This window comes from Phyllobates terribilis, unplaced genomic scaffold (assembly GCF_046119375.1).
Source record: "Phyllobates terribilis strain yellow unplaced genomic scaffold, ASM4611937v1 Scaffold_7__3_contigs__length_470593459, whole genome shotgun sequence".
In the NCBI taxonomy this organism is placed as follows: Eukaryota; Metazoa; Chordata; class Amphibia; order Anura; family Dendrobatidae; genus Phyllobates; species Phyllobates terribilis.
In genome coordinates this window covers 266,963,389-266,988,952 of record NW_027362767.1, presented here as the reverse complement: position 1 = coordinate 266,988,952, position 25,564 = coordinate 266,963,389, and the positions used below count along the sequence as shown (strand labels likewise).

General features: G+C 39.0%; 1 protein-coding gene across 4 annotated transcripts in view; it reads right to left on the bottom strand.

Annotated features, from left to right (window-relative positions):
- The window catches only part of TTF1 (transcription termination factor 1), a 76,617-nt gene that overhangs the window by 33,950 nt on the left and 17,103 nt on the right, over positions 1 to 25,564 (bottom strand). For all 4 annotated transcript variants that reach the window (XM_073640669.1, XM_073640671.1, XM_073640670.1 and 1 more), the window contains exons 7-10: positions 17,612 to 17,690; positions 14,141 to 14,268; positions 12,262 to 12,466; positions 852 to 941 (exon numbers count right to left, since the gene is read on the bottom strand). In XM_073640669.1, coding sequence (XP_073496770.1) covers positions 852 to 941; positions 12,262 to 12,466; positions 14,141 to 14,268; positions 17,612 to 17,690 — 502 coding nt within the window. The remainder of the gene's footprint in view (positions 1 to 851; positions 942 to 12,261; positions 12,467 to 14,140; positions 14,269 to 17,611; positions 17,691 to 25,564) is intronic.

Below are 25,564 nucleotides of genomic sequence, written 5' to 3'. Positions count from 1 at the left end.
TAGCAACTGAAAAAAAGTATATTGAGGGATATTGGTGCATAGAGCACAGTACAAGCAATGTACAACACATTTCTATGCCATGAGCCCTGCTGTTTTTGTCTGAACCTGAGTAATTGCACAAGAAAAAAAAAATGGGCTGCAAGGTCGATTTCACAGGCCCACAGCAGACTACTTTATAAACTATCTGACTTCAAAACAACCACCTATCTAGCTACTATCTCTCATTAAACAGGAGCACACTCAGCAGCAGTGTATCAGCAGTGACATGCATAAAACGGCGCTGAGGGAACATGGCAGCTCTTTATATAGAGAGGACATGTGTTCTCTGCAGCCAATGTACAAGCGCGCCGCTCCTCTGAGCTCTCCCCAACTTCTCCACTCATCAAACGTGTCCTCCCGCTCATCATACACAAGTACTGCGCTAGCCAAACTGTTAAAAACACTGTAGTTGCCCAATCATTTTCCCCGCACTTATTCGCCAAACATTACTGATTTTCCCGAATTTAAGTAAAAATGCTTGCCTTTCCGATCACGAATCCAAACGTGCCATATTCGTGTCTAATTTAAGTTTGGAGATCGGATTTCGAACATATTCGCTCATCACTAATTATAGGTTGATCACAAGGTTTTCTTTCATCCTTTACAAATATGAAACCAGAACAAAAAGCTAAAGAGATGAACTGGAATATAAATTGGTATGCATGCAGCACCAGACAAAACCTAAGATAAAAACAAAAAGCCAATACCCTGCAGTAAGTAACTAAATCGCAATAGTGCATGAAAGTAATGGAACTGTCCTGGAGATGAATGTGGCTGCAGGCGAGCGCACGTCATTCAGCCGCACAACATACCATAAGATTACTTTTATGAAGGATTTCATTTTCAGCGTCTTTCCAAAAGGATTAATGTAGTTGTTCATTCGCATCAGCATCAGGTTGCACCTAAAATCGGAGGGAAAAACATGTGAAGAAATGATAAGAAACTGATAAGACAGGAGGAAATTGTGAATATGCTGCAAATATGGGAAATCAATGGCTCAGCACAAGGCATAGTCAGTGACAAAGTAACAGATCGCTATGCCGCAATATTAGATAAGACATAGGGGCAGTATTGTAGTAGTTATATTCTTGTACATAGGGGGCAGTATTATAGTAGTTATATTCTTGTACATAGGGGGCAGTATTATAGTAGTTATATTCTTGTACATAGGGGGCAGTATTAGAGTAGTTATATTCTTGTACATAGGGAGCAGTATTATAGTAGTTATATTCTTGTACATAGGGAGCAGTATTATAGTAGTTATATTCTTGTACATAGGGGGGCAGTATTACAGTAGTTATATTCTTGTACATAGGGAGCAGTATTATAGTAGTTATATTCTTGTACATAGGGAGCAGTATTAGAGTAGTTATATTCTTGTACATAGGGGGGCAGTATTATAGTAGTAATATTCTTGTACATAGGGGGCAGTATTGTAGTAGTTATATTCTTGTACATAGAGAGCAGTATTATAGTAGTTATATTCTTGTACATAGGGGGCAGTATTATAGTAGTTATATTCTTGTACATAGGGAGCAGTATTATAGTAGTTATATTCTTGTACATAGGAGCAGTATTATAGTAGTTATATTCTTGTACATAGGAGCAGTATTATAGTAGTTATATTCTTGTACATAGGGGGCAGTATTATAGTAGTTATATTCTTGTACATAGGGGGCAGTATTAGAGTAGTTATATTCTTGTACATAGGAGCAGTATTATAGTAGTTATATTCTTGTACATAGGGGGCAGTATTATAGTAGTTATATTCTTGTACATAGGGAGCAGTATTATAGTAGTTATATTCTTGTACATAGGAGCAGTATTATAGTAGTTATATTCTTGTACATAGGGGGCAGTATTATAGTAGTTATATTCTTGTACATAGGGGGCAGTATTAGAGTAGTTATATTCTTGTACATAGGAGCAGTATTATAGTAGTTATATTCTTGTACATAGGGGGCAGTATTATAGTAGTTATATTCTTGTACATAGGGAGCAGTATTATAGTAGTTATATTCTTGTACATAGGAGCAGTATTATAGTAGTTATATTCTTGTACATAGGGGGCAGTATTATAGTAGTTATATTCTTGTACACAGGAGCAGTATTATAGTAGTTATATTCTTGTACATAGGGGGCAGTATTATAGTAGTTATATTCTTGTACATAGGAGCAGTATTATAGTAGTTATATTCTTGTACATAGGAGCAGTATTATAGTAGTTATATTCTTGTACATAGGGGGCAGTATTATAGTAGTTATATTCTTGTACATAGGAGCAGTATTATAGTAGTTATATTTTTGTACATAGGAGCAGTATTATAGTAGTTATATTCTTGTACATAGGGGGCAGTATTATAGTAGTTATATTCTTGTACATAGGGGGCAGTATTATAGTAGTTATATTCTTGTACATAGGGGGCAGTATTATAGTAGTTATATTCTTGTACATAGGGAGCAGTATTATAGTAGTTATATTCTTGTACATAGGGGGCAGTATTATAGTAGTTATATTCTTGTACATAGGAGCAGTATTATAATAGTTATATTCTAGTACATAGGGGCAGTATTATAGTAGTTATATTCTAGTACATAGGGACAGTATTATAGTAGTTATATTCTAGTACATAGGGGCAGTATTATAGTAGTTATATTCTAGTACATAGTGTGAGAGAAAAGAATCCATCTTGTTTGTCTGTGGTATCCATTTTGTCTTCACTCTTATGTAATGGTCATCAGGTAACACTGAGGGGCAGTGAGGTTTCACACTACTGTTCACTCCCCTATGGTTACTATTGGTTCATAGGTCAGAGGGAACTATTCCTTTGTCTCTGACCCTATTTAAAGTGTCACATGTGTTAATAAAGCAGAAGTCTTTTTCTAGTACACCATTCCTGGTTGTGCTGTACTGATTTCCCGAGCGCTCGTAAAACAAATCTTATTAATTTGGAGTTCGGAAGGCATAGAGGAGAGCATATTTCGCTCACAGAATTTGGTGCCGAAACCCGGGACCAGACGTGCATTATACTATCCGGATCTAGAGTGAGGAGGACTCTCCAGTAAAAGTGAATTCAAACGCTGCAGCATAAGGTAAGAAGCTTATTCTTACAATAGTATTTCACTTTTACTGTGAGCTGGTCACCTCCAATCCGGGTGAGTTATTTTTGCAATTAACAGTCTAGTCCAAGAACTGGGAAGAGTTACCTATGCCTTTTTGAACTGTGTGCATGTGATCTGATCAGTGTATGAGTGTGATATAGTGGTACTTATACTTAGAGGATTGTTGTGTTGCTGAATCTTGTTTGGCTGATGAGACTGATCATCTCACCAGAGGGGTATCTTATGGACCATTTACAGGCTGTATTGTAGTATTTGTGGCTTTGTGATGGACTACTCTACAAAATAATAGGATCTGTGGCTGTGTGCCTGCCTATTGGACCCTTGGCTTTGTGCCTATTGTTGATATTTTGCTAGCACTGATTTTGAGGCAAGTATGGGAAACTTGTCATATAAATGGAGACAGAAACCCAGTGGAAAGACAGCAAAAAGTAGAATGTGCAGATAACGTGAAGGCAAGGATGCCATAACGGATAGTAAAAGAATGTTGAAATGACTGAAATTCCCCGCAGGGGGGTCTGGTCTGTATGTGTTCAGGGAGAAGGCTGAGCAGGAAAAGAATGTTGGCTCTGGAAGTAATTAGTGCAGAAAGTGTGAGAAAAGCACTATAAGTAAAAGTATTGTGTGAGTGCTTTTGACAATGGACTGAACGGATTTAATGAGACAGAATCATCAGTACCTCCTCCTTATAACGGACCAGGACGGTGGACATGTACAGTATGTAGGGTACAGAATATGGGATGGAAAAATACCTGTTCAAATTGCAAGATAACTAAATTTAAATTCAGTTCCCCAATTGCTCCGATTTTTCCAGTTATAACAAAGACGCATGTGGTAGCTGATAGTACACCTCCTCCCCCAGAGCTAATTACATGGGATGGGGAGGGGGAAGAGAGCAGTGAGAGGGGGACTGATAGAGGATACTTTCACATACCAACGACCAGTACTCCTCACACGAGGCATGGCCCCCCTCACAAGGTGATGAAACAACTTCCTGACCCTGATGAGAAGTCTGTTCCTTTCTCTAGACAAATTCAGCAGATACAGGTTACATACAACTGTACATGGCAGGATTTAGAATCCTTAGTAGACGCAAAAGGAGGAGATGTGACTGCACATATTATAAAGCAAGAGACAGGACGGTCTGATTGACAGACCTGGAACAGAATATTTACAGACATTAGAGTCAGGGGAAGACTATTGTAAGATGTTGCAGCGTTGGGCATTGACAAAACAGAGAGAACAATCTATATCTTTAAATGACGTAACTCAAGAAAAAGATGAAGCTGTAGAAAAATATTTTGCCCGTTTACAGATGACTTGGACAGATATGGGATATTTTCCAGGGGAAAATATACGTATATTGGGAAATGCTTTTGTGGAAGGGTTAAAGAAACCAATTAGAGAGGGACTTGTAAAAGCGCGCCCAGAGCAGAGGGGGAAGGACCCAAAGGATTTGCTACAAGTAGCCAAAGGGGTGGAGCAAGAGTTGATTCAAACTTGCAGAACAAAGACAGTAAGTTTTTTTTTTCTTTACCATAGAAAAAGGGGGGGGGGGGGACTGGAATGCAGCAGCCCCCACTCACATAGCAGATAGCTGGGAATGACTTTCTCCCTTCATTCTAATTATTGAAAACCACTAGATAAAAATTATAATGACAGAAATTCAAATTTTAGAGGTTCTATTTCAATGATTAAAATGAACTCCAGGCATATTTTAAAATTTTTATTTTTTCCTTAATATATACTGGGCAGCCAGGTCTGTATGCAATTAATGTTTTTCTTTGAGAAATCATCAAAGCATTTTATGGTGATTTGCTTAGACAATGCATTATTTCCGTGCCTCTGCACCCAGACTGCCGGCATTTATTTGTTTTTATTTATTTATTTTTCCTTGGTCATAAACAATTTACAAGGATGGTGCTATCACAAGGTGCTCAGAATTCACCGATAATGTCTAGTTTTGCAATGTTTTCTCATTTTTGAAAATTTGTTGACTCCTCCATGTTTGGAGGTTGTGATGCTTTAGAGTATGTGGACGATTTATTACTTTGTTCTGGCCAAGTCTCATGTCAGGAGTCATCTATCTCACTTTTGTGTTCCCTAGCAGAACGTACATGTAAGGCCTATAAAAAGAAATCACAGGTTTATCACCAGAAGATAGTCTTCTTACGACATGGCATGTCACAATACACCAGACATTTCACAGAGGAAAAAAAGGTCACAATACAGTAGGTTGCATTACCCAAAAACACGGACAACTACAAAGACCAGTGGACTACTACTCAGCTAGGCTGGATCTTGTTGCCAGGGGGGCACCCTCTTGTGTTACAGCCATTTCTGCGGTTCAAGCCATGATTGAAAAGGCCACAGAAATAGTTCTTGATTTCACGGTCACACTATACACTCAACAGGACATTCATGGTGGCCTCAGTCAGGTACATCCGAGGCACATTTCAATGACCCAGCAACTTTGACTTTAATGTGCTCTCCTCATTCCCCCAAATGTAGACCTCAAACGACGTACAGTTTTGAACCCAGTTAAGCTTCTGCCATTGGATTCAAAAAGGGGGGAAAGATGTGGAAAATGAACTATTTTTACATTCTCTGACAGAGGAGGAAATAGGCGAAATACATACACCCCATGATTGTGTAGCTCTGATGTAGCAAGAGACGGCAGGGTTTGAATATGTCTCAGCTGAACCCATTGCTAATGCAAATTTTGAGTTTTTTTGTAGATGGATCCAAATGCCAAGATGCTGGTCGGTTCTATACTGGATACGCTGTGGTCACACAACATGAGGTAATAAAAGCTGAACCACTCCCTCCTCACCTATCGGCACAGGAGGCAGAGCTGAGGGCACTCACTGAGGCGTGTAGAGCGGCAAAGGGTAAGACGGCCAAATGTGTGTGTAGATAGTAGATCTTGCCTAAAGTCACATGAAAAACCTATAAACCACAGAGAGCGTAAGGGCCCTGATGAAGGCTCTCCTGTTACCAACTAACCTTGGCATAGTGAGAATAAAGCTCACACTCGAGCTGACACCAATGAAGCCAGAGGAAATGCTTGTGCGGATGCCGCCGCCAAGGAAGCAGCAAAGAGGCCGAGAGTTGAGAGTTTAGCAGCGGTACAGACTGTGACCTCAGTGGCACCTGTCACTCCTGATATTCTTAAATCCCTGCAGAAACAGGCGGTTCAACAGGAAAAAGAGTGGAGACGCAGGGAGCCCAGCTGACTGAGGAAGGTTTGTGGAAAAAGGGCAGTAAGCTCTGCCTGCCGCCAGCTCTTTACTCAGTGACGGCCCAGGTAATCCATGGACTAACACATTTGTCAAAAACAGCTGTGTGTGGTTTGGTAGACAAGGTATGGGTGGCGCCAGGGTCCAGTACCCAGGCAGCCAGGCACACACAGTCTTGTATGACGTGTGCACAACGTAGGGAAAGCTGTGAAGATCCCGCAGAAACACACCCCTCGTCCGCTCTACCGTTCCAGAGATTGCAGATTGACTATATACAACTACCATGAGTAGCGGTATATGAGTTCTTGCTTGTGTGTGTTGATCTCTTTTCAGGTTGGCCTGAGGCATATTTGGTGCAGAAAGCGACAGTAAAGATTACTGCTCAAAAACTCATGAAGGAGGTGGTATGTAGATATGGGGTTCCTGAAGTGATTGAAAGTGATAGAGGTACGCATTTCACTGGAGAAGTCATGAGAGAGATCTTAAAATCTTTGGGAATTGAGCAGGGTTTACACACACCTTATCATCCACATAGTAGTGGGAAGGTAGAAAGACTGAATGGGACATTAAAGTTAAAGATTCAGAAGGCAAAAGAGGAAACCGGCAAACCATGGACTGAATGCTTGCTTCTAGCTCTTTTCTCAATAAGGTACACTCCAAGTATAAGAACAGGTCTCAATCCATATGAGATACTTTTTGGTTCAGTACCTAGAACAGGGTCATATTTCCCACAGTCACTTCAGATGCAGAATGACAGCCTGACTAGCTATGCGCCAGCCTTGCATAATCTCCTAAACAGTGCATAAACAGGTGTATTCTTCCATTCCAGACCCTGAATCAATGTCTGGAACACATGATCTCAAGCCAGGAGACTGGGTGGTCCTAAAAAGACACGTCAGAAAAAGTCTTGATCCAAGATTTGATGAGCCATTCCTAGTTCTTCTGACCACAGCAACTTTGGTGAAGCTTGAGGGAAAATCCACTTGGATACACGCCAGCCACTGTAAAAGAGTCACTCCACCAGCAGAATGATGACCATTTTACCAGTTCTAATGGGGATAGTGGTGGCATTGTCTCTAGCAAAGACATTAAATGAAGTTCTGAATGATGACTGAGATAATAAATTCATTAGACATCACCAAGTACTTTTAAAAGACATGGACATGAGTACATTAGCGAAAGACTGTTGGATTTGCACTCACAGTCCTGTGAGCTCCAATACTATGCCTTATTAAGCCATTCCAGAAAGAAATGTTCTATTTGAGTAACCGCACTTTTCCCACTAAGCTAGATAACAACAGGAAAGAGAGAGCTGTAGGTTTGCCTGTAGCTGTACGGGTGACAGAGCCGTGGTTGTTGTTCAACAGGAGTGGTCCGCCTCTAAGACAGACAGGAATGCCCTGGGCTTCTAGTCGTGCTGACCTCTCCTGTTATCCGGACTTCACCTCTTGCAGCTGCATCCAGATAAGATCCAGAGACGTCGCTTTCTCTACAGTATTCTGAGTGTAACGGTCTGTGCCGACATCACACAGTGTGTAGCTGAGTATTCTGAGTGTAATGGGTCTGTACCGACATCACACAGTGTGTAGCGGTCGATGCCACGCTCAATCCTGAGCTGCACTGTGTAAACGTCACCTTGGAAAGACTGATATCAGGTATTATGTCAAATGACACTCAGTATCAGGAAGAGATTATGGACATATTAAGCTCCACCTTGTTGTCTAAATGGATTACTAGTCTATTCAATAACACTGTTATGGGAGAGTTTGTACATTGTATGTGGACATCAGGCCTACAAGTGGTTACCTAATAACTTCACAGGGGTCTGCACACCGGCCTTCCTGACCCCATCAACCTTTATAGTGCCTCACACCAGAGTAAATGTTAAAGCAATCCCTCTACACACATTATACAGACGAGCTGCAGACAATCCCAGACCCAAGGGTAAACCGCATCTTGTAGAAATGGGGGTGGCAAATAAGATTGTGAGCAGCGTATTGATTTACCCGTCCATAACGCAGATGGGATAAGCTGGTGGAGGCGACTGATTATCTAGATGACCAGATCTTCCAGGTGCTTGATGTCCTTAATGCATCTAATATAATACAGAAGCAGCTGATTGTAGTCACTGACAGCACCCCATAGTGCTGGACCACCTGACCACTATGGTGGGATGTGTCAGATCATCGGTCCCGCATGTTGTCATTACAAGGACGTTATGGGGAATCTCCAGGTTAGGACTGATATACAGAAGATAACCGAGATAAGGGATAAGTGGTTACAGGAACATGACGCAAACAAGGACTCCTGGTGGGAGAAACACTCTCTTTCCTGAATCCCACTAATTGGTTCAAGGGTCTAGGTGGGGGGCTCTCAGGGATTATACATGTATGCAATTATTATTATTCTGCTTGTTAATATATGTAGCCGTAAAAGCGCTGATTTATGTTACACCTAAGTTTCTCAGGTTTATATGTAAGGAAAACCGTGTCACAGAACCCCTGATTGTATACTATGGACCCCAAACAAGAAAAGATCCATTGTTGTGATACAATTATAGGTGTTTAGGTAGGGAACTGAGGCGAAGCAGGTAGGAAAGTCCCGAGGACGCGACTAGCGCGCTCCTATATACCTACTGAGGTGCTATAATTGGTCACAAAAGGGGGAAATGTGAGAGAAAAGAATCCATCTTGTTTGTCTGTGGTATCCATTTTGTCTTCACTCTTATGTAATGGTCATCAGGTAACACTGAGGGGCAGTGAGGTTTCACATTACTGTTCACTCCCCTATGGTTACTATTGGTTCATAGGTCAGAGGGAACTATTCCTTTGTCTCTGACCCTATTTAAAGTGTCACATGTGTTAATAAAGCAGAAGTCTTTTTCTAGTACACCATTCCTGGCTGTGCTGTACTGATTTCCCGAGCGCTCGTAAAACAAATCTTATTAATTTGGAGTTCGGAAGGCATACAGGAGAGCATATTTCGCTCACAATAGGGATAGTATTATAGTAGTTATATTCTTGTACATAGGGGGCAGTATTGTAGTAGTTATATTCTTGTACATAGGGGGCAGTATTATAGTAGTTATATTCTTGTACATAGGGGGTAGTATTATAGTAGTTATATTCTTGTACATAGTGGCAGTATTATAGTAGTTATATTCTTGTACATAGGGGTAGTATTATAGTAGTTATATTCTTGTACATAGTGGCAGTATTATAGTAGTTATATTCTTGTACATAGGGGGCAGTATTATAGTAGTTATATTCTTGTACATAGAGGACAGTATTATAGTAGTTATATTCTTGTACATAGGGGCAGTATTATGGTAGTTATATTCTTGTACATAGGGAGCAGTATTATAGTAGTTATATATTCTTGTACATAGGGGCAGTATTATAGTAGTTATATTCTTGTACATAGGGGGCAGTATTATATTAGTTATATTCTTGTACATAGGGAGCAGTATTATAGTAGTTATATTCTTGTACATAGGGGGCAGTATTATAGTAGTTATATTTTTGTATATAGGAGCAGTATTATAGTAGTTATATTCTTGTACATAGGGGGCAGTATTATATTAGTTATATTCTTGTACATAGGGAGCAGTATTATAGTTGTTATATTCTTGTACATAGGGGGCAGTATTATAGTAGTTATATTTTTGTATATAGGAGCAGTATTATAGTAGTTATATTCTTGTACATAGGGGGCAGTATTATATTAGTTATATTCTTGTACATAGGGAGCAGTATTATAGTAGTTATATTCTTGTACATAGGGGGCAGTATTATAGTAGTTATATTTTTGTATATAGGAGCAGTATTATAGTAGTTATATTCTTGTACATAGGGGGCAGTATTATAGTAGTTATATTCTTGTACGTAGGAGAAGTATTATAGCAGTTATATTCTTGTACATAGGAGCAGTATTATAGCAGTTATATTCTTGTACATAGGAGCAGTATTATAGTAGTTATATTCTTGTACATAGGGGCAGTATTATAGTAGTTATATTCTTGTACATAGGGGGCAGTATTATAGTAGTTATATTCTTGTACATAGGAGCAGTATTATAGTAGTTATATTCTTGTACATAGGGGGCAGTTTTATAGTAGTTATATTCTTGTACATAGGGAGCAGTATTATAGCAGTTATATTCTTGTACATAGGAGCAGTATTATAGTAGTTATATTCTTGTACATAGGGGCAGTATTATAGCAGTTATATTCTTGTACATAGGAGCAGTATTATAGTAGTTATATTCTTGTACATAGGGGGCAGTATTATAGTAGTTATATTCTTGTACATAGGAGCAGTATTATAGTAGTTATATTCTTGTACATAGGGGGTAGTATTATAGTAGTTATATTCTTGTACATAGGGGGCAGTATTATAGTAGTTATATTCTTGTACATAGGGGGCAGTATTATAATAGTTATATTCTTGTACATAGGGGGCAGTATTATAGTAGTTATATTCTTGTACATAGGAGCAGTATTATAGTAGTTATATTCCTGTACATATGAGCAGTATTATAGTAGTTATATTCTTGTACATAGGGAGCAGTATTATAGTAGTTATATTCTTGTACATAGGGGGCAGTTTTATAGTAGTTATATTCTTGTACATAGGGAGCAGTATTATAGCAGTTATATTCTTGTACATAGGAGCAGTATTATAGTAGTTATATTCTTGTACATAGGGGCAGTATTATAGTAGTTATATTCTTGTACATAGGAGCAGTATTATAGTAGTTATATTCTTGTACATAGGGGGCAGTATTATAGTAGTTATATTCTTGTACATAGGAGCAGTATTATAGTAGTTATATTCTTGTACATAGGGGGCAGTATTATAGTAGTTGTATTCTTGTACATAGGGGGCAGTTTTATAGTAGTTCTATTCTTGTACATAGGGAGCAGTGTTACAGTAGTTCTATTCTTGTACATAGGGGCAGTATTATAGCAGTTATATTCTTGTACATAGGAGCAGTATTATAGTAGTTATATTCTTGTACATAGGAGCAGTATTATAGTAGTTATATTCTTGTACATAGGGGGCAGTATTATAGTAGTTGCATTCTTGTACATAGGGGGCAGTTTTATAGTAGTTCTATTCTTGTACATAGGGAGCAGTGTTACAGTAGTTCTATTCTTGTACATAGGGGCAGTATTATAGCAGTTATATTCTTGTACATAGGAGCAGTATTATAGTAGTTATATTCTTGTACATAGGAGCAGTATTATAGTAGTTATATTCTTGTACATAGGGGTAGTATTATAGCAGTTATATTCTTGTACATAGGAGCAGTATTATAGTAGCTATATTCTTGTACATAGGGGACAGTATTATAGTAGTTATATTCTTGTACATAGGAGCAGTGTTATAGTAGTTATATTCTTGTACATCGGGGGCAGTATTATAGTAGTTATATTCTTGTACATAGGGGGCAGTATTATAGCAGTTATATTCTTGTACATAGGGGGCAGTTTTATAGTAGTTATATTCTTGTACATAGGGAGCAGTATTACAGTAGTTCTATTCTTGTACATAGGGGCAGTATTATAGCAGTTATATTCTTGTACATAGGAGCAGTATTATAGTAGTTATATTCTTGTACATAGGGGCAGTATTATAGTAGTTATATTCTTGTACATAGGGGGCAGTATTATAGTAGTTATATTCTTGTACATAGGAGCAGTATTATAGTAGTTACATTCTTATACGTAGGGGCAGTTTTAATTAAGGAGAGGAAACTGAAAAATATCCAAATTGAAAAAAAAATAGGTATTGATATTACATAATCTCATTCTACAGCATGAAAGATAAAAAATAAAATATATATATATATATATAATCACCATCTAACTCTGCAAGATGTCCATATTCTTGTCTGGACTTTGCGTTCCACCACAAACCATGGTATACCCGTGTACAATCGTCTTTTAGGTACAGTCACAAGCTCTTCACCATTTTTCTCTTTCCGCAAAGTGTCAACAACAGATTCCTTCACAGCTGTAATTAGACGGTTTGTTTCCTCTGTGCTCCAGACGCCATGATTACCCTCTAGATAATGGAATAAAATTATATGTATATTTGGATTCTCTATGATATACCAAGACAAAGTCACAGGTAATTTTGAAGTGTTAAGGAAATGATAAATGGTTTTCTAAATATTTTAACAGTATAAATCTGAAAACTGTGACGTTCATTTGTATTCAGCCCCCTGTTGTCTGATACTCCTAAATAAAATCCTGACTGACCAATTGTCTCCAGAAGTCACATTATTAGTAAATTATTCTATGAAGGCCTCAGAGGCTTGTTTGAGAATAGTGTTGAGAGAACGTGCTCTGACAACGTGTGATCCGAGTATGCTTGGTCTTGTCAGAGTATCTTGGGCTTACTCGTCTAATATGTTTGCATCCCTGTGGCTGCATGTTTTTCAACAGTAAACAGACGCAACACATATGAGGTTTGCCTAACAAACAGGCAATCCCCGCATGTGTGCGTGTTTCTACCACCGTAAAAAAATGCAGCTGCAGGGAGGCAAACATATTAGATGAGTAAGCCCAAGATACTCTGACAAGACAAAGCATACTCGGATAACACGTTGTCAGAGCACGTTCGCTCAACACTATTTGAGAACATAACATGGCGTCAAACAGCATCATGAAAATCAAGGAACACACCGGACAGGTCAGGGATTACGTTGTGGAGAAGAGTAAAGCAGGGTTAAGTTAAGCTATAAAAAAAAAAAAGAACCCAAGTTGTGAACACCTCAAGGAGCACTGTTCAATCCATCATCCACAAATGGAAGGCATATAGCCCAACTGCAAACCTACCAAGACATGGCAGTCCACCTAAACTGACATCCCAAGCAAGGAGAGCAGAGCTGCAGAGATCCACGGCTCAGGTGGGAGAAACTGTCCATAGGACAGCTATTAGTTGTATACTCCACAAATATGGCCTTTATGGAAGAGTGCCAAGAAGGAAGCAATTTTTGAAAGCGAGACATAAATTGTCCCATTTGCAGCTTGCAAAAATTTATGTAGGTCACACAGCAAATATGTGGAAGAAAGTGCTCTGGTCAGATGAGAGCAAAGTAGAACTTTTTGAGCTAAATGCAAAACTAACACTGCACATCACCCTGAAAATACTATCCCCATGGTCGAACATAGTGGTGTCAGCATCATGCTGTGGGGAGGCTTTTCTTCAGCAGAGGCAGGGAAGCTGGTCAGAGTTGATGGGAAGATGGGTGGCGCTAAATACAGGGCAATCCTGGAGGAAAACCTGTCTGAGGCAGCAAAAGACTTGAGACTGGGGTGTAGGATCAGTTTCCAGCAAGACAACAACCCTAAACATCCTGTCAGAGTTTCAATGATCAAAGCATATTCATGTGTGTGAATGGCCCACTCACAGTCCAGCTCGAAATCCCAGTGAGAATCTGTGGCAAGACTTGAAATTTACTGTTCACAGACGTCTCCATCCAATCTCACTGAGCGAGAGCGAGTGTGCAAAGAAGAAGGGGCAAACATGTCACCTCTAGATGTGCAAAGCTGGTAGAGACGGACCCCAAAAGACTGCAGCAGGAATTGTAGCAAAAGGTGGTCCTACAAAGTATTGACTCAGGGGGGCTCAAAACAAATGCACGACACAATTTTCAGATTTATATTTTTTAAATATTTGGAAAACCTTATAATTTACACTTCACAAATACTATCTACTCAGAAGGATTCTCACCATGGAGCTGAGTGGCCTTCATACGAATGGAGTCACTATTCCGGTTCAGTGCAGTTGCAATCATCTGCCATTTCCTCCCAAACGCCTCGCGATACATTTTCAGCTGTGCCACCTCCTCATTAGAAAACCTAAAAAGACAAGATGGAAGGGAACACAAACAAAAATAACCGACTGCAGGACTCAATTAAGATGGGTCGTCAAAACTCATCATTATTTGCAGACCACCTGAAAATTTACGTGACTGATCCCAAGGGTCTAAAAGACTGCGCATTGATTTTTATCATTTTGCGTTCCCATTTTCTTTTCCCTCCTTTTCATTCAAGAGGAATGAGATGTTGTTTTGAATGACATCATTCATTTTATTGTATTATGTACTGAAAAACGGGAAACAATTCCACAGTATCTCAGAGTCAAACATATACGGCTAAAATCATTCAGTGTTTGATAAATGCCGCTCGTGGATTATGCAGCAGGTATTTGCCGTCAGGTTCCCTTTAGGCAGTAAAAGAAAAAATGTGAAAATTGTATAAAAAAAAAAAAAAGCGGGGCGTTAGTTTTTTTTTTTAATGGATACTATTTTGGGGTACAAACGATGCTTGGATTACTTTTTACTGCATATTTTTAGAGAGGCGTGATGACCAATAAAAAACACAATTCTGGAGTTTTAATTTCTTCTCTTTACAGCGTTTGCAGCAACAGATACTTTTATATTATCATAAATTTGACTTTTGTGAATGTGGAGATCTCAAATATGCTTATTTGATTTTCTATATTATCAAAGGGGGAAATGCGAGCGGTGATTCAAGTTTTTATATTACTTTTTTTCATATTTTTTAAAAAAATAAATAAAACATTTTTAGTTTTAATTTTTTTACTCCCCTCAGTGGACATGAACCTAATAAAAATATGATTAACATAAAAAGAGAATTTTTAGTATTTGCTGTAAATTCTCTTTCCGTGGGAGACACAGAGCCAGGAGTCGTGGCTACTGCCGCCAGGAGTCGTGGCTACTGCCGCCAGGAGGCCGACACTAATGACAGAAGCAAAGTCTGCTCCTGCTGACACCAAATAACACCAGGTAGTGCCAAGCAGTGAGAGAAGCAACCGGAAAACCAAGAAACTCAAAGGAAGACAAAGCCACTGCCCATCAAAGCAATCAGTAAAGGAGCAGTGTGCCCCAATGAAGGAGAAGAGATTTTAGGGGAGTACCAAAAATTTCTTTACTCTGTTTCTCTAGAAAAAAAGAAAGAAATGGCCACCTTGGAGCTTGGCAGACACTTGCAGGCTCCATCCAGAATGAAGACAAGGGAGTCCATACGTAAAGAGCAGACGCCCCTAACGACACCTAACTTGTGGAGTGACTTCTCTCTGGGATGAGGAGAAGGAAGGGATGACTATTATTTAAAAGAAACCTAAGTACACACGACCATATTGGAGCTGTGATAATGATGAAAATGACACCTGTGGTGAAGAAATCAGTTTTGTGGATTTTGTGAAGTTTTCCTATAATCATAGCTTTGTACATCATATTGTACATTGGTCCTTGTGATTCCTCTTCGTTCCCGTGTGCTGCTTCAGACTTGCCATTTCCCTCTTGCCTGACCTCATGGCTTTGTGGATCCCAGTGTGTCCAGGTCCTCTATGTTCCATATACCCTCCAGCCTGCTGTACCAACACCCTCCGTCAGTGTGTTTAGCCTAACCCGGAGAATCTAATATCTTAGACCGAAAAAGGGCCTTAATAAGAATATTGTCTAGATAGAGAATGACAAGGATCCCACTACAAAGGAGCCCTATCACCACGGCCTTGACTTTTGTGAATATGTGGGCAACTGTGGCCAGCCCAAAGAAGAGGGCAATAAATTATAAATGGTCGTTGTGAACTGGAAAATGAAGGACACTTGTTTATCACCTGTCCCGGCTCGAGTGCTCCGCTTCTTCCTTCCCCGTGGCTCATGCTGCTTCCATGTGCATTCTAGGAGTTCAGCCACATTTCCTCTCGATTCTAAAACAGTATTTAAGTAAAAACCTGTCAATCTTTACCCAAGAGGAATAGGGACAATCACCCCAAAGGAGAAATAAAAGATTGCCTGCTGAAATCCAAAAGTCAGAGAAAAGGAACAGGGAGGACAGAATCTGAGAAAGTGTTCGCACCATCAAGCAGAAGATGTATTGTTGGATCAGGACTTGGCGGTCAGGTCAGGTTAACTCCAGAAATGCCAGGATGGAGATGACTTGAAGAAAGGTTGCTGCTTTACTTGAGATGCCCTCTCCTTGATGTTGGGAGGAAAGCTAAACGAAGGACAAAAACTGGTGCGTCTTGCGGACTTGGCTGGTGGGTTTAGCTCTTGAATAGGTAAGTAAGGTGCTCCAATGCTTCTTAGATGATCTCATCCAGTCTGGTGCCAATGCAACCCTGCCAGGGAATCTTAACATGCTGTGTCGGCGATTCAAGCCTTTAAAGTTAAAGAAGTCGGTGGATGGGTACAGAACAAATGGCAGCTTTCAAAAACCTAGAACTGATATTCTTACCGGCCTGCACAATCTGGTAAGCTAGATCAGAGAGTTCCATGAGCATCACCATGGAATGATCCAGCCGCCTCAAAGGCGGACTTACTCAGGAAATCAATGCTCCTGTCCATTAGGTCCTTGTGGGACGCTGCATTCAATACAAGCAAAGTGGTGGACTAGGAAAGGTGGCAAATGGGTGGATCCACATTAGGAGGCCTAGTTAGAGAGAAGGTCAGCTGAGAAGAAGGGGAAACAGAGTCCGAGTTAGTTGACCCAAAAAAAGAAGTAAGCCTCAGGGAGGGAGAATGTGAAGGCACTCTATGGCAGGAGCACAAGGAGATCTAGAAGACGAATGGGAGCTGGTTTGCAGGCGAGATCTGTAGCGCTGCGAAGTCTGTGCTGCTGGATCTAATTCAGGGTATGGAGGCAGCAAGAGGTGGTAAAAGAAGGGATCAACAGGAGCAGGGATCGCTGCACAGGACAATGGGGCAAAAATGCAATGGAAAGGGGGCAGGAAGGCCAAACAAACCTGTCCTGAAGACCGGAGCGATGAAAAAAACCTGCAGAACAGAGGCACGGACCAATTGCCTGCATAGAAGAATGAGGGAGCAGATACATGCCATCGGGTACAAAGGGGAGACAGTACGACTGTATAAGCAAAGGCTTTCTAAAAGTAGTGGGGAGGCCAAGTGATCTATCCCGCTCTGATTCTCAACCTATAACAGAGAGAAAAATACTAAATGGATTACAAGAAAAAAGGTAGTGCTAAATCACAATAAACCAGACCTTTCCCTGCCTTCTACTGACACTAAGATGAATTGGTAATAGCCTGATGGAAGGGGAAGAACAGACTTGGTTACTATCATTTGTGTCAGCCGCATGCTGGGCGACAGCCAACACCCGGGGTTCCAATATTACCCAGTGAAAAATAACATGGCGAAAAACATAACTGTAAACTCACCGTCCTCTTGTTGATACAGGTGAAAATAACTTTACTCCTCGACCGTATACATGACATGCGAAACGATGCAATCCATCAACTGTGCAAGAAAAGAAGTGGCAGAGTATAATAGCGGTTTTATTATACTGGGGACATAGGGGCAGTATTATAGTACAGGTGCATCTCACTAAATTAGAATATCATCAAAAAGTTAATTTATTTCAGTTCTTCAATACAAAAAAGTGAAACTCCTATATTATATAGAGTCATTACAAACAGAATGATCTATTTCATGTGTTTATTTCTGTTAATGTTGATGATTATGGCTTACAGCCAATGAAAACACAAAAGTCATTATCTCACTAAATTAGAATAATTAACAAAAAACACTTGTACAGGCTTCCTATGTGATTCTCTATGGGGTATTGTCAAGAGGAAGATGAGAGACCCCAGACCCAACAATGCAGACGAGCTGAAGGCGGCTATCAAAGCAACCTGGGCTTCCATAACACCTCAGCAGTGCCATAGGCTGATCGCCTCCATGCCACATTGCCACATTGATGCAGTAATTGATGCAAAAGGAGCCGCGACCAAGTATTGAGGGCATTTACTGAACATACATTTCAGAAGGCCACTATCTCGGATTGTAAAAACATTTTTCTAGCTGTTGTTATAAAGTATTCTAATTTACTGAGATAATGACTTTTGTGTTTTCATTGGCTGTAAGCCATAATCATCAACATTAACCCCTTACTGGCCTGGGGCGTATTACTACTCCCCAGGCCATCACCCCCGGTTCAGCACGGGCTCCGGTGCTGAACCGGACACATGTCATCTGATTCTTACAGCTGACATGTGGCCGCAACAGTCGTGGGTGGAATTGTGATCCACCTGCGGCTGTTAACCAGTTAAATGCCGCTGTCAATCTCTGACAGCAGCATTTAACATCGCCAAGCCAGAAGTGCGGCATTAGCCCCGCCCATCGGTGACCCAGTCACGTGATCGCAGGTCACTGATGCGTGGGCATGACAACCCGTGGTCTGCAGAAGACCCCTGTGGTTGTCATATCTCGCTTGCTATGAGCTCCACCTAGTGGTCGGCGGTGGTAAAAAAAAAAAAAAAAAAAACACAACCGGGGAATTGCATTTTTTTGAAATTTCACTGCACTTGGAATTTTTTTCCCGTTTTCCAGTACACAATATGGTAAAACCAGTGCTGGCGTTTCAAAGTACAAATTGTCCCGCAAAAAATTAGCCCTAACATGGCCATATTGAATGAAAAATAAAACGGCGATGGCTCTGGGAAGAAGAGAAGCAAAAAATGAAAAAGCAAAAATGGAAAAGGCTCCAGTCATTAAGGGGTTAACAGAAATAAACACTTGAAATAGATCACTCTGTTTGTAATGACTCTATATAATATATGAGTTTCACTTTTTGTATTAAGAACTGAAATAAATTAACTTTTTGCTGATGTTCTAATTTAGTAATAACCACCTGTAGTTATATTCTTGTACATAGGGGGCAGTATTATAGTAGTTATATTCTTGTACATAGAGGGCAGTATTATAGTAGTTATATTCTTGTACATAGGAGCAGTATTATAGTAGTTATATTATTGTACATAGGGGGCAGTATTATAGTAGTTATATTCTTGTACATAGGAGCAGTATTATAGTAGTTATATTCTTGTACATAGGGGGCAGTATTATAGTAGTTATATTCTTGTACATAGGGAGCAGTATTATAGTAGTTATATTCTTGAACATAGGAGGCAGTATTATAGTAGCTATATTCTTGTACATAGGAGCAGTATTATAGTAGCTATATTCTTGTACATAGGGGGCAGTATTATAGTAGTTATATTCTTGTACATAGGGGGCAGTATTATAGTAGTTATATTCTTGTACATAGAGGGCAGTATTATAGTAGTTATATTCTTGTACATAGGAGCAGTATTATAGTAGTTATATTCTTGTACATAGGAGCAGTATTATAGTAGTTATATTCTTGTACATAGGGGCAGTATTATAGTAGTTATATTCTTGTACATAGGGGGCAGTATTATAGTAGTTATATTCTTGTACATAGGGAGCAGTATTATAGTAGTTATATTCTTGTACATAGGAGGCAGTATTATAGTAGCTATATTCTTGTACATAGGAGCAGTATTATAGTAGCTATATTCTTGTACATAGGGGGCAGTATTATAGTAGTTATATTCTTGTACATAGGGGGCAGTATTATAGTAGTTATATTCTTGTACATAGGAGCAGTATTATAGTAGTTATATTCTTGTACATAGGAGCAGTATTATAGTAGTTATATTCTTGTACATAGGAGCAGTATTATAGTAGTTATATTCTTGTACATAGGGAGCAGTATTATAGTAGTTATATTCTTGTACATAGGAGGCAGTATTATAGTAGCTATATTCTTGTACATAGGAGCAGTATTATAGTAGCTATATTCTTGTACATAGGGGGCAGTATTATAGTAGTTATATTCTTGTACATAGGGGGCAGTATTATAGTAGTTATATTCTTGTACATAGGAGCAGTATTATAGTAGTTATATTCTTGTACATAGGAGCAGTATTATAGTAGTTATATTCTTGTACATAGGAGCAGTATTATAGTAGTTATATTCTTGTACATAGTGGGCAGTATTATAGTAGTTATATTCTTGTACATAGTGGGCATTATTATAGTAGTTATATTCTTGTACATAGTGGGCAGTATTATAGTAGTTATATTCTTGTACATAGGAGCAGTATTATAGTAGTTATATTCTTGTACATAGGAGGCAGTATTATAGTAGTTATATTCTTGTACATAGGAGCAGTATTATAGTAGTTATATTCTTGTACATAGGGGGCAGTATTATAGTAGTTATATTCTTGTACATAGGGGGCAGTATTATAGTAGTTATATTCTTGTACATAGGAGGCAGTATTATAGTAGTTATATTCTTGTACATAGGAGCAGTATTATAGTAGTTATATTCTTGTACATAGGGGGCAGTATTATAGTAGTTATATTCTTGTACATACGAGCAGTATTATAGTAGTTATATTCTTGTACATAGGAGCAGTATTATAGTAGTTATATTCTTGTACATAGTGGGCAGTATTATAGTAGTTATATTCTTGCACATAGGGGCAGTATTATAGTAGTTATATTCCTGTACATAGGGGCAGTATTATAGTAGTTATATTCTTGTACATAGGGGGCAGTATTATAGTAGTTATATTCTTGTATATAGGGATCAGTATTATTGTAGTTATATTCTTGTACATAGGGGGCAGTATTATAGTAGTTATATTCCTGTACATAGGGGCAGTATTATAGTAGTTATATTCTTGTACATAGGGGGCAGTATTATAGTAGCTATATTCTTGTACATAGGGGGCAGTATTATAGTAGTTATATTCTTGTACATAGGGGGCAGTATTATAGTAGTTATATTCTTGTACATAGGGGGCAGTATTATAGTAGTTATATTCTTGTACATAGGAGCAGTATTATAGTAGTTATATTCTTGTACATAGTGGGCAGTATTATAGTAGTTATATTGTTGTACATAGGAGCAGTATTATAGTACTTATATTCTTGTACATAGGGGGCAGTATTATAGTAGATATATTCTTGTACATAGGAGCAGTATTATAGTAGATATATTCTTGTACATAGGAGCAGTATTATAGTAGTTATATTCTTGTACATAGGGGCAGTATTATAGTAGTTATATTCTTGTACATAGGGGCAGTATTATAGTAGTTATATTCTTGTACATAGGGGCAGTATTATAGTAGTTATATTCTTGTACATAGGGGGCAGTATTATAGTAGTTATATTCTTGTACATAGGGGGCAGTATTATAGTAGTTATATTCTTATACATAGGGGGCAGTATTATAGTAATTATATTCTTGTACATAGGAGCAGTATTATAGTAGTTATATTCTTGTACAGTACAGACCAAAAGTTTGGACACACCTTCTCATTTAAGGTTTTTTCTGTATTTTCATGACTATGAAAATTGTACATTCACACTGAAGGCTTCAAAACTATGAATTAACACATGTGGAATTATATACTTAACAAAAAAGTGTGAAACAACTGAAAATATGTCTTATATTCTAGGTTCTTCAAAGTAGCCACCTTTTGCTTTGATGACTGCTTTGCACACTCTTGGCATTCTCTTGATGAGCTTCAAGAGGTAGTCACCGGAAATGGTTTTCACTTCACAGGTGTGCCCTGTCAGGTTTAATAAGTGGGATTTCTTGCCTTATAAATGGGGTTGGGACCATCAGTTGTGTTGTGCAGAAGTCAGGTGGATACACAGCTGATAGTCCTACTGAATAGACTGTTAGAATTTGTATTATGGCAAGAAAAAAGCAGCTAAGTAAAGAAGAACGAGTGGTCATCATTACTATAAGAAATGAAGGTCAGTCAGTCCAAAAAATTGGGCAAACTTTGAAAGTGTCTCCAAGTGCAGTTGCAAAAACCATCAAGCGCTACAAAGAAACTGGCTCACATGAGGACCGCCCCAGGAAAGGAAGACCAAGAGTCACCTCTGCTTCTGAGGATAAGTTTATCCAAGTCACCAGCCTCAGAAATCGCAGGTTAACAGCAGGTCAGATTAGAGACCAGGTCAATGCCACACAGATTTCTAGCAGCAGACACATCTCTGCAACAACTGTTAAGAGGAGACTTTGTGCAGCAGGCCTCCATGGTAAAATAGCTGCTAGGAAACCACTGCTAAGGACAGGCAACAAGCAGAAGAGACTTGTTTGGGCTAAAGAACACAAGGAATGGACATTAGACCAGTGGAAATCTGTGCTTTGGCCTGAGGAGTCCAAATTTGAGATCTTTGGTTCCAACCACCGTGTCTTTGTGCGACGCAGAAAAGGTGAACGGATGGACTCTACATGCCTGGTTCCCACCGTGAAGCATGGAGGAGGAGGTGTGATGGTGTGGGGGTGCTTTGCTGGTGACACTGTTGGGGATTTATTCAAAATTGAAGGCATACTGAACCAGCATGGCTACCACAGCATCTTGCAGCGGCATGCTATTCCATCCGGTTTGAGTTTAGTTGGACCATCATTTATTTTTCAACAGGACAATGACCCCAAACACACCTCCAGGCTGTGTAAGGGCTATTTGACCAAGAAGGAGAGTGATGGGGTGCTACGCCAGATGACCTGGCCTCCACAGTCACCAGACCTGAACACAATCGAGATGGTTTGGGGTGAGCTGGACCGCAGAGTGAAGGCAAAAGGGCCAACAAGTGCTAAGCATCTCTGGGAACTCCTTCAATATTGTTGGAAGACCATTTCCGGTGACTACCTCTTGAAGCTCATCAAGAGAATGCCAAGAGAGTGCAAAGCAGTCATCAAAGCAAAAGGTGGCTACTTTGAAGAACCTAGAATATAAGACATATTTTCAGTTGTTTCACACTTTTTTGTTAAGTATATAATTCCACATGTGATAATTCATAGTTTTGATGCCTTCAGTGTGAATGTACAATTTTCATAGTCATGAAAATACAGAAAAATCTTTAAATGAGGTGTGTCCAAACTTTTGGTCTGTACTGTACATAGGGGGAAGTATTATAGTAGTTATATTCTTGTATATAGGAGCAGTATTATAGTAGTTATATTCTTGTACATAGGAGAAGTATTATAGTAGTTATATTCTTGTACATAGGAGCAGTATTATAGTAGTTATATTCTTGTACATAGGAGCAGTATTATAGTAGTTATATTCTTGTACATAGGGGGAAGTATTATAGTAGTTATATTCTTGTATATAGGAGCAGTATTATAGTAGTTATATTCTTGTACATAGGAGAAGTATTATAGTAGTTATATTCTTGTACATAGGAGCAGTATTATAGTAGTTATATTCTTGTACATAGGGGCAGTATTATAGCAGTTATATTCTTGTACATAGGGGCAGTATTACACTGTGTTCCAAATTATTATGCAAATAATATTTTCTCAGATTTTCCCAAATTACCTATATGAATTGCAGTCATTGTAATTTTCCAGTCAAATAACTATTAGAGTACAATTGAAAGGTTTTTGTACAAACTGCCTATGATAACAGTATATTTAAAAAAAAAAAACTCAAACTGCACTCAAAATGCATGTTCCAAATTATTATGCACAGCAGAGTTTTCAACCTTTTCATTTTAATAAAGAACAAAAAAAAATGGTCATTTTTCAAATTCTAAGCATTAGCAGCTTATTACAAACTGAAATCAAACAGTTTTCAACTCAAAACTTTATTCTAGGTGATGTTACATTAGCACATAGGACCCCTTGTTCGAAAGGAGCTTCTGAACTCTCTCGTCCATTGAATTTGTCAGGTTTTGGATGGTTTCTGCTTCAATTGTTTTGCATGAGGACAGAATACCCTCCCAGAGCTGTTGCTTAGATGTGAACTGCCTCCCGCCATCATAGACACTCCTTTTGATGATGCTCCAGAGGTTCTCAATGGGGTTGAGGTCAGGGGAGCATGGGGGCCACACCATAAGTTTGTCCCCTTTTATGCCCATAGCAGCCAGAGATGCAGATGTGTTATGTGCAGCATGAGACGGGGCATTATCATGCATGAAATGATCTCGATGGTCCAGATGGATGGAGTGGAGGATGGCTGGTTGATGGACACCCCATGCAAACACGGCTACGGCGCTAACAAGGAGGAGGTGGAGTAATGTTTTGGGCTGGAATCATGGGGAGAGAGATTGTCGGCCCTTTTAGGATCCCTGAAGGGGTAAAGATGAACTCCATAATGTATGTTGAGTTTCTCAAACAGCACTTCCTTCCATGGTTCAAGAAGAAGAACCGTGCATTCCGCAGCAAGATCGTTTTCATGCATGATAATGCCCCGTCTCATGCTGCACATAACACATCTGCATCTCTGGCTGCTATGGGCATAAAAGGGGACAAACTTATGGTGTGGCCCCCATGCTCCCCTGACCTCAACCCCATTGAGAACCTCTGGAGCATCATCAAAAGGAGTGTCTATGATGGCGGGAGGCAGTTCACATCTAAGCAACAGCTCTGGGAGGGTATTCTGTCCTCATGCAAAACAATTGAAGCAGAAACCATCCAAAACCTGACAAATTCAATGGACGAGAGAGTTCAGAAGCTCCTTTCGAACAAGGGGTCCTATGTGCAAATGTAACATCACCTAGAATAAAGTTTTGAGTTGAAAACTGTTTGATTTCAGTTTGTAATAACCTGCTAATGCTTAGAATTTCAAAAATGACCATTTGTTTGTTCTTTATTAAAATGAAAAGGTTGAAAACTCTGCTGTGCATAATAATTTGGAACATGCATTTTGAGTGCAGTTTTGAGTTTTTTATTTTTTTTTAAATATTCTGTTATCATAGGCAGTTTGTACAAAAACCTTTCAATTGTACTCTAATAGTTATTTGACTGGAAAATTACAATGACTGCAATTCATATAGGTAATTTGGGAAAATCTGAGAAAATATTATTTGCATAATAATTTGAAACACAGTGTATAGTAGTTATATTCTTGTACATAGGAGCAGTATTATAGTAGTTATATTCTTGTACATAGGGGCAGTATTATAGTAGTTATATTCTTGTACATAGGAGCAGTATTATAGTAGTTATATTCTTGTACATAGGAGCAGTATTATAGTAGTTATAGTCTTGTACATAGGAGCAGTATTATAGTAGTTATAGTCTTGTACATAGGAGCAGTATTATAGTAGTTATAGTCTTGTACATCGGGGGCAGTATTATAGTAGTTATAGTCTTGTACATCGGGGGCAGTATTATAGTAGTTATATTCTTGTACATCGGGGGCAGTATTATAGTAGTTATATTCTTGTACATCGGGGGCAGTATTATAGTAGTTATATTCTTGTACATCGGGGGTAGTATTATAGTAGTTATATTCTTGTACATCAGGGGCAGTATTATAGTAGTTATATTC